Here is a 10,071-nt window from a genome sequence, read left to right as displayed (position 1 = left end):
AACAGAGAACAAAAGATTTCAAACACATTTGTACATCGGTTTGTTTGTAAAGGAACACAAGGTGATTTTGACTTGAATTTTGGTAGATTTGTTAGTCCCTCTGTTCCTCAGGCGAAATTTCACCAGGACCGACACACGCATGCACTCACTCACTCAAATAAATCAGTCGCGACATTAAACCCCTTTCATTAGTAAAAGCCATTTTCTGTTTATGATGGCAAAACAATCCATCAGAAGGCTTCTTCTCTATGAATTCTGTACAAATTATATATTTGATATAAATGTATGTATATATGTATATATATAAACACACAGACTACTCAAGTGCAGGTCCATTTGTCCGCTTTAATCACACCACATAGAAATTATGGCGCGAGAAGGCCTGCAGCTTCCCCACTGGAAGTGAGAACCATTAGGGACATCACCAATCAGATCTACCAACCTGGAGCTTTGCAAAAAACATAACGCTTACTTTATTTTTTGGTGATGTTAATTATTGCAGTTTCCTCCATGTGTCAAGTGTACACCTCAGTCAGGACAATCAGAGACAAGGGGGCGTCACACAACACAAAACGTGTTTGTGGCGTGACTAATTGATCACGGTTGGTCAACGCGTGAGAACGGACAATTAAGTACGAGCAAAGGTGTTTCCATTAGCCGATGCTTCCCGTCGCATTAATGAACAAGCCTTAGCTACAGAAAGTGGGGACATCTCATTAGGTACCCCGAAATGAATGCTAATAATTGAGTGTTGTCAATGAACAACTTGTTCACTATCTTTGTATCAATCAGAAACTCCTATTAATCTGTAAAGGTGAAGACACTTCATTAGCATGGCTGCGGGCCATTATGAAAGATAAAGCTCAATTTTGGTGACATTAAAGAGAGGAAATGTTAATTATTGTGGCATTTATCGGAACCTTTTTAAAAATAAATAAATACAGTAACAGGCGTGCGCGCACACACACACATACAGAGGAAGCGGATTGCTCTAAGGCAATGAATGATTAAGGGGAGTGGCGGAGATCAGGTTTCAGCATTTATTTGATTTCATTGGTGTCTTGCTAGCACGGAGACCTCCTATAGAATGGGATTGGACTCTATATAAAAAGCCATATATGAGAAAGGGTGCTTTAAACAGCCTTTAGTCAGTGCTGGTCAATACATACAGTCCTGTTGCATACATTATTCTTCATTGTGTGTGTTCATGTGTGTGTGTATATACATACATCACCCTCCCTCCTCCCCCTCTTCTTCGTCCTCCCTCGCAGTCGATTTGAGGCAGAGTGAAGCTCTATTAACACCAGATTATCTCACACCCACACAAATTTCCTCATACGCTCACACAATGTAATGTGCCAGCTGTGGCGCTCCGCTGACAATGAAGAGATCATTAGGTGTTTGGGGGGGGGGGGGGGGGGGGGAAAAAAAAAAAAAAAAAAACATGGGAAGAAGGGGCAGAATAGAAGGAAAGGAGAAGATGGCGGCGTAGACCAATCTAGCTTAGGAGCTGGCGGATTTCCTTGTGCATGTGACACAGGAAGTCCACGTAGGAAGCGCCGCCACTGGCGCTTTTGTCCTCCATCAGGAAGTGTCGGAAGATGAGCTCAGAGCGGTCCTCCTGCTTCACTACCACCAGCTGTGATAGCAGTGTGTGTGTGGTGGAAGAGCACATACACATCATATTAATTTATCAAATTGCGGCAGTTATTTAAGTTTTGCATTTTTGTTGAACCCAGACAAAATCTCTGCATTGTTTAAGGAACACCCTGGAAATGGCCATGACTTCAAATTAATAATGATAACCCATACTTGAGTTCTAAATCTAGAGGTATACCTTCATGTATCGTGACCGCTGCGCTCTGAAGGAGTCAATCATCTCTCTGAGTCTTAGCGAGAAAGGATTATCCAAGATGGGCAGACACGTCTGAAACATTTAAAAAAAATAATAATAATAATAATGATAATTTCTCCAGGTAACACACGTCTGGTTCAAAATACCATGCTGTAGAAGAGAAACACTCAAAATGAAAACACAACCAGCATTGTCTCACCATTGACGCGTCGATCTGGCCAAAATTGGATGTTCCAAAGATGTTGAGCAGCAGCTCTTGCTGTGCGTTGGCCCCCACCCACAGGAAAAGGTGAAGGCCCGTCTCCAACAGGTATACACCCCCTTTGGACAGCCTCTCCTCCGACGCCCGCACCGCCACTGGCAATGAGCCACTCTCCAGCTTTATCTATGAAAAAGTAACCACTCTTAGAGATTTCCACAATGGCAAATTTTTTTCTTCTTCAAATTACATACCAGCGGCAGCAGGCGTGGGTAGAAAAACACGTGCGTCTCGGACACGTCCATGCAGCTGATGAGCTGTCTTAAGTAGGCCCTGTCATCCAGCGACACGTCGGCGGCGGGCAGCAGCAAGTCGCTCTTCAGCACACAGTTAAGGTAGACGGGCAGCAGTTTCATGCACTCGGGGAGGATCAACTGGAGAAGGAAAAAAAATATATATATATATATATTCAAAACGCTGGTGAAGAAGCTATGGACAGATTTATGTATGCCATGAGTGGATTCAATTAATTAATAACAGTTTAGATTCATACCACTCGTTAAAACGGACCAGGGATTTTTAACAATATAAACATCTTACGACGGACATTTTAGGCTCGTACCTGACCAGCCGACGAGGGACTGGCACAGTTCTTGCGATAGCAGGCCAGGATCTGGGCACACTGGTTGACCAGAGTGTCCCTCACCGCCTTCGTGGGATTGTTAAGGATGCCGCGGAAAGCTGCGATCAAAGACAAACACCATATGTGACAACTGCAAAAAATGAGCTCAAAAAGTTCAAGAGAGAGTGCGGGTCCTCACCATATTTAGAGAGAAAGTTGATGATGGTGTCAGTCTCACAATTGCGGTAAAGGTCGGACAGTTGGGAGCAGCAGTTGACAGCCATGTTGTGGACACGTAGGCGCCTTTGGCCGCCGCAGTTGGTGTACAACACGGCGCACTGCAGGGGGCACAGGCAACAAGTTTAGAATGAAAGAAACAATGAGCAGCTTCCCGGGAAGAATTACAACTCGCCTGCATGAGCGCCCCGGTCTCCTCACTGAGCTTATCGTCGTGCTTGAACTCAACCGTGACTGCCTTGTCGCAGTCGAGCCCGGCGAGCTCTACGTCGGTGGTGTTGCTCATGTAGAACGAGCCAAAGAAGTCAGTTGCTCGAATTCCTAAGGAAAAGAAGAAACGAAGAAAGCAAATGAGTCAATCGGAATGTCTTTGCAAAAATAAACAAAAGTAAATAAAACATTTGGAATCAATTCTGTTATTTATAAATGATTTATTGTTTTATGCTCAAGCACAAGCCTTGTCTTTGCCGCTATCTTGTGGCATCATGATGTTAAATAACTGTGTCGAAATGAGCAAAGGAACTTCTTTTCATCAGCCCGTAGCCATGTCGCATAGTTTTGCTGCCATCTTGTGGCATTTGTAGGCAATTATCAAATGTTTTAGTGGGGGGTGTCTATTACTCACAGATTTTTTGTTATTCTTGAAAGAGCTCAGACCTCGCCCCCCCCCCCCAAATAATATAAATGTAAATAGGGACTCACCTGTGCTGGTTCGAACCCTCATGACAGCATCAAAGCCCATCGGCTTCTGAACATCTCGTCGAAGGTCGTTTAGGAATCTCTCCTGGTCCGACTGAGCCTGGAAAGATAGAAATAATAAATTAAAGCTTACGAGATCTGAAGAAAACATCTCAGGGTATAGCCTTCCCTAACCTGGAAGTAGGTGTACTTGTAGACCGAGCCTCCGGTGGAGACGGGAACCACGGCGAGTGTCGCCACGTCCACGTACTGGTTGGGGAAGAGGAAGAGGTCCACGCAGCAGCCCTGTGCCACGCACTCTTTTGCCAGTGTGTTGTAGAAGCCCACCTGAGGCTGAAACAAAGACTGGACAAGACACCAAACGTCACATACCAAGTCAGATTTCCGAAGTATTTGCGTGTGTGTCAAAATATAGTTTTGGAAATGAGCCGGGCCACATACATTTCTAAACTATGTCAGGGAACTTCTTACCTTTTCCTTATCACTGCCAATCAGCTTCTTGTCTTCTCTGTTTTTGAGTTTGCCGGGGGCCTCGGCAATGGGCAACGAGGTGTGGAACATAAACAGCTTCCCAGAGCAGTCTGCCGCCTGAGGAACATCATGAAGTTTTACACCAGTCAAGGCACAGAACCACCGAAACCCGGACAAACAAAAATTACCTTGAGCGCCTCCAGTCCGGCCTGTATAACAGGTCCGAAGACAGTCTCGGTCTCTCGAGTGTCTGCAAACATTTCCGGGATGTGATCCAGCAAACTGCAGAAGATGAAAGACATTATGACACATTTAAAAGCTGTTACCAAACGTTTGTTCTTTTTGCCCACCTCTCAATGACCTGCCGGCTCTCCCCGACGTTAACGAGGAAGCCGTCCAGCAGTGGTACGAACATTTCCGACACATCCGACACCACCAGCATCTGAGGCTGGGCCAGGCTGGACTTGACATTGTAGAAGTGCAGCACCTTGTTGTAGGTCACGAAACCGACTCGCACTGCCGAGTCCAAGTCTGGGTTCTCTCTGGAGAACAAAACAATGACATTGAGAGCAAAGTGCTGCCAAATAGGTAATTGCTGAAGCATTTTTTTCTTCTTCTCTGATCAACAAATTAAGATGCTGAAAAGGTTTTGTGCCTGGAATGTACGAGTTTCAATGCACTCTATAAATATAGTCGAATGGTTAACAGGAGGTTTTCTTCCAAGAGCACCGACCTGGGCAGCTGGTCCAGAAGTGTCTTGAGTTCTTGGCAGACAATCTTGACCATGCCGCTCTTGACGGCGTTGTAGGACACATCAATGAGGAAGATGAAGGCCGGGGGCTGAGGAACTTTGTTGTTCTAAAACCAAAAAGCGACGTGAGTGACTTGTCGAGTATGTTGGGATGTCGCAAGAGCGGAGGACTCACTTTACAGTAGTCAACGGTGGCCAGGAACTCGTAGCTGCCCAGCGAAAGCTCGGGTCTGTCGTAGAAGTCCACTCTCTTGCCAGTGTGGTCCAGATGCTGGAAGTAATGAGGAGGGACTGGACACACACACACACACACACATATCCACAAAGAACATCAGCAACTTGCATTAAAAGCATAACACGCACACGCTCACCTTCTGTGACACAAGTGCAAAAGCCGCACTGGAAGCGTCGGCCTCCCTCGATGAATTGCATGTACGGGCACATGTAGGCCTTGCAGCGGTTGCAGCGGATGGGACCGCCTTCGCCATGGTCCACCAGGTATGGAGGCACCTATCACACAAACAATTGTGTAGTGAGATGCTTTGTACGGTTCTCTTTTTTTTTTTTTTTACATGCACAAAAAAAATCTGAATTGCACTCCTGACCTCATCTGGCGGCAGCGTGGCGAGAGGCTTGATGACTGCGGCTAGCGGCACCTGAGACTGCTTGGCCATGTCTGCCGTGCAGGGCATGTTGTAGGCGGTGCAGCGGATAAACCTGGGGCTGGCGTTCCCTACAAATACACACAAACGTCACAATCGCGTCTTCGAGTGACGGCCAGCTCGGGGAATGTTGGCGTTCTCTCACCTTGGTCTTGGACGTGGAAGTCGGTGGTGACCAGCGGCGGCGCTTGACCCCTGACGCCTGTGCTGAATGGCTCTGTGCTCTTGGCTTTGTCATCTTCGATTACTTGGATCTACAAGATGGACAGAAAGATTGTGAAGAAAAAAAAATAAAAATACAACGGCAACTTTGAACAAACATGCCGCATTGACTTTGTAAGTCAAAATTAGATGAAAATGAGCTATAATGAAAAATCTTACTCAGCCTCCCTTACATGGCCTCCCTCTATCCCACGCACGCACACAATCATCCAAACAATTCTGCTCTCAGTCATTGAGCTTTCGAGGACACACAGTTAAGAATGTTGACGTAAACCCAAATTCCATCCCCGAGAAAGAGGGTAAACCCCAAAGGCATGCAAGTGAAGACTAACATGCAGCAAATGGAGAGAATGTAGGTGAGGGCAGCAGGGGTGGGCAAAACACTGATAAGACTCAAAAAATAAAAGCATGTGAAAACCAAGAGATCCAAAACACACACGAAACGCAGTGTCCTTTTTCACTGACAGGAGGTGCGAGGTCAAGCGGTGGTTGGGGATGCATTTGGAAAGCCAGCACTAGGGCGAGGGAAAGAGCCACACGTGGACACTTACTGGGCTGGGAATTGCGTCTGGGTCTATTCTATGTCTTGATTTCTGCACGGCTGGCATGTCAGACGCTTGCTTTACATTCAAAAAAGTTTGTCCGGCAAGGTTGTGCAAAACAGGACAACGGTTAATCAACACCACAGATTGAAAGACACAAAAAAAAGGAGCAGCAGTGTGAAAACGTAGCGAGATGTTGCAAGAATTGTTATTCAGACAGAAATTGGTCAGTAGAAGTGTCGAGAGGCTATTGCTACTGTCCGTCATGCGCAAGTAGAGAGAAATAATACAGTGGCGAGAGAGCTTGTGTAGAAAATGTGTATTGTGGCTTCTTACTGGGCTAGGAATGGCATCCGGGTCCAGTCTTTTCTGTGCAGGTGGGGCAGAGCCAGGCGCCGGCCCCGGAGCGCCGTAATTTGCTTGGCCAGGATAAGGTCCCATGAAACCGGGCTGAGGCCCTCTTGGCTGACCAAATGCACCTGATGGGAGAAAAATAGAGAGCAGATAAACACACAAGTACAGTAGAGAGGTGAACTGCACTCAGTGAGTCTGCTAACCATTCTGTTGGGGAGGGTACCCTCCTGGCATGCCAGGTTGGGGTGGGGGCATCTGCTGCGGCTGCAGGGGTCCAGGAGGACCTAGCGGGCCCTGTGGTCCTGGAGGTAAATGGTTGCTCTGAGACATGGACGAGGGGGGCATCTGAGGTCTGGGGGGAAGGGGACCTGAGGGGAACGGGGGTTGCTGCTGAGGCGGCAAGGGGCCTGGGTACTGGCCAGAGGGGGCTGACGTCGGAGGATACTGAGTGGAGGTGGGTGGCTGGGTGGGGGCGAAGGACTGCCGAGGCTGCGACATGGACGGGGAGGGAGCCTGAGCCGGCGGGGGTGCCGAGTACGCGGGAGGAGGAGCAAAGGATGGCTGATTGTTAGGCGGAGGAGGAGCAGGGGAGGTGAATTGCTGTTGAGAAGTAGGAGGCAAAAATGAATGGGAAGGCGGAGGGGGGCCTCCGTAGTACTGCTGAGACACGGCAGGTGGCGCCTGGGTGGGAGCGGATGACGCAGGGGGCGGAGCTTGCGTGTAGGTGGGCGGAGGCGCGGCTGAGAAGGACCGACTGACAGGAGGCTGGGAGCTGTGAGGTGACGCTGAGGAGACAGACGCCAGGGGGTGTCAATCGACAAAGGCAGCGTTTCAAAAAGAATCATTTAATACCCCATGAAATCTTTATTCCCCTCATCATACTTTGACTTCTTTAGTATTTTCGACCAAATAAACTGAAATAACTGAAGCGGCAATGTTGTTGGCTGCACAGATAAGTATTCGTACCGTATACGGGCCCGGCAGCGTTGGGCAGCCCGGAGTTAATTTGCAAGCCGCTCATCTGATTAGAGAAGTGTTGCATTGTGGGTGGGGGCCCGTAGTTTTGGGGGTAAGAAGTGGGCGGCCCTGACAGATTGGCTGCCCCTTGGTTGTACGACTGGGATGCAACTGGCCTGGAAACAACACAAAACATTAGAATTCCTGTGCTTTTTTTTTTTTCATAATGACCATTGGAATGACAAAATAGAATTGGTACCTTGGGGGCGCCTGTGTCAATGGCGGGGGTCCGTTCTGTATGTCACCCTGATGATGACCGCCATACTGATTGTATGCTTGAGGAGCAGATACGGGCGCTGGCCCGGAAGTGGGAGGAGCCCTGCCGTGACCTGGAAGACGAGTAGAAATTCCATTTGCGATGAAAATAACAACAACAACAACAACAACAAAATCCTCATCTGTCTCTAAAGTCAGATTTTGTGGAGCGGATGAATATGGCTGCAGGTAAGGCGAGGACTGGATGATGGCAAAGTGAGAAGAGTGAGAGAAGGGCGTTACCTAGGTCAAGAGGAGAGGACAGCTCTGAGACGGGGTTGGCTGGCACAGCCTTAGAAGGGAAGGTAGTGAAAGATGAATAACCTGAAATACAAGAGTGGAGAAACAGGGGGGAAAAAAGGTGGGTAATGGCGGGAGTAATGATGGGGTGAAAATATCAGGCCAAGTGAAGGCAACTCAGATTGTGATTAGTGTGACAGGAGAAGGCAGAACAAGGTTACTGGTGTGAAAGCGCCATCTAAAATTAAACATCAGTAAAATAAGGACCTAGTAAAATTGCCCTAGCCAGACGTGTGGCGAGTTTTACCTTGCGGTGGCACTCCAGGCTGGTAGGCTGACACAGGGCCATTATAAGGTGCGTAGGGCGGCGGGCACCCGCCGTCCAAGGGTGCAAAGGCGGGCTGCTGCCCGTAACCAGGCTGAGGCTGGACGTAAGGAGAGGCCATGGAAGTGTGCTGGTTTACATTCTCCTTCATCCCTAAATCTGGATGACACAGAGACAACATTATCAACTCTATAGCACTAAATAGACGGCAGCTATAATAAGACACACGTCAACCATCTCCAAACTAGCTTAGCATAAGATGCTACTTTTTAAATTCACTGACAACACCTTTTATTTGCTTAGACTGGAACACACACTCCACGCTGAATGCCACTCACATTTCCAGATTAAAAAAAACAAAAAACATATTTGCATTGTGTATGATGGAGACAAGAATCAAACCATGAACCTCATCACTGTGAGAAAGATGTGCTAACAAATGGTTCAGAGTACATTATTTAACCTAATACATAGAAGTGAGAGAAAAACAATCACAATCTATCCAGTGTCAATCACTCTGCAAACAAATGTGCTCCAATGGCGGACATTTAAGCAGTTTGACTGGAGAACTAACTTTTACACCAGAGTATCATCTATCAAGACAAACACGGGATAAACGAGCGGGGTTTTAAATAATTCAACTACGGCAAGAAACACAATCGCCGTGTTGTTGTTTTTAAGCGTGTCGGGGCCTGTAGCGAGAGACACAGTGTTGGGACTTTTGAGGGCGTGTTAAAATAAAAACACAAGTAATTACGAAAGATGGGAAGTGGCTGACAAAGTAAACACAACAATCGAGAATGCTATGAGGCTAACAGCATGCTTGCTTCACTGCCGCATTACGGCTACTTCGCTAGCCCGGCGAACCTGACAGAACCGTAGCTACAACATACACAAGCTAATACATACTACTTTGACCGTCGACGACGGGTACAAAGTACTGCACTGTTGACTTAACAAAATCCAGAGTGATGTGAGCGGCTAACTCGTGACACTCGGCCAAGTCGCTTATGACAGCGGCGTTGCAGTCAGCTGTGCGCAGCACCACCGGAGCTAGCACGTTAGCATGCTAGCTAAACTCAAGTGACATCCATTTGCTTACACCGCAACTACGTTAGCTAATGCTAATTAGCATTAGCAGGCTAACAAGGCACAAAAAAAGCCGGACGTGGATGTCACGCTCACATTTTTTCACATCAAAACTAACCTCCAATGTGTGAATAGTAAGGTGTCACTTTGCTCGTCGTGAACCGTTGAATCGGTTTAGCAACTGGAGCTAAAGGAAAAATGGATGTCGTCCCCGGGTGTCTCACCTAATCCCTTGGAACGAGAAGCGGACATTCAGCGGAACTGCTGCAGCAGTATGCCACGTCCACTTCCGCACAGCGCGGAGCCACTTCCGCCTCCAGGTCCCAATTTCACCTCATTCAGAAGTGGTTGAAATATGAATATTATTTCTGTAGATATTTGTGTTAAAATAAATGTAAAAAATAAAACCAAATGGCGTTTTTACAATAGCCGTTTTACTAACTAATAAAAAAAACCTTCTATGCAACTGTGGTGAAAAGTAACAAGTTCAAAGTTCCTTTCACTGTAATTCAGTAGATTTTTCAGGTACTT

General features: G+C 47.2%; 1 protein-coding gene across 5 annotated transcripts; it reads right to left on the bottom strand.

The window, feature by feature from the left end:
• Positions 1-1,491: 1,491 nt before the first annotated feature.
• On the bottom strand, positions 1,492-9,874 carry sec24c (SEC24 homolog C, COPII coat complex component). 5 transcript variants are annotated; one of them, XM_085903003.1, is made up of 25 exons: positions 9,765-9,874; positions 8,434-8,610; positions 8,130-8,210; positions 7,831-7,960; positions 7,581-7,747; positions 6,818-7,399; positions 6,597-6,739; positions 6,270-6,338; positions 5,642-5,750; positions 5,440-5,567; positions 5,206-5,344; positions 5,010-5,125; positions 4,817-4,941; positions 4,434-4,625; positions 4,272-4,365; positions 4,084-4,200; positions 3,787-3,957; positions 3,616-3,712; positions 3,089-3,234; positions 2,876-3,014; positions 2,677-2,795; positions 2,309-2,488; positions 2,055-2,240; positions 1,838-1,927; positions 1,492-1,639 (listed from the first exon to the last, which is right to left on the bottom strand). In XM_085903003.1, exons 1-25 carry the CDS (start codon positions 9,790-9,792, stop codon positions 1,499-1,501), a joined length of 3,666 nt encoding a protein of 1,221 aa, XP_085759129.1. In that variant the 5' UTR covers positions 9,793-9,874; the 3' UTR covers positions 1,492-1,498. The 5 variants fall into 5 exon arrangements, with proteins under 5 accessions (XP_085759129.1, XP_085759130.1, XP_085759131.1 ...); XM_085903004.1 differs by having other exon boundaries at positions 9,659-9,848; XM_085903005.1 differs by lacking the exon at positions 6,270-6,338.
• Positions 9,875-10,071: the final 197 nt, after the last annotated feature.

The sequence above is a fragment of the Syngnathus leptorhynchus genome, chromosome 22, assembly GCF_054491065.1.
Source record: "Syngnathus leptorhynchus isolate UIUO chromosome 22, UIUO_Slep, whole genome shotgun sequence".
In the NCBI taxonomy this organism is placed as follows: Eukaryota; Metazoa; Chordata; class Actinopteri; order Syngnathiformes; family Syngnathidae; genus Syngnathus; species Syngnathus leptorhynchus.
The sequence above is the reverse complement of the archived record's forward strand: the minus strand, read 5'-3'. Positions and strand labels throughout refer to the sequence as shown.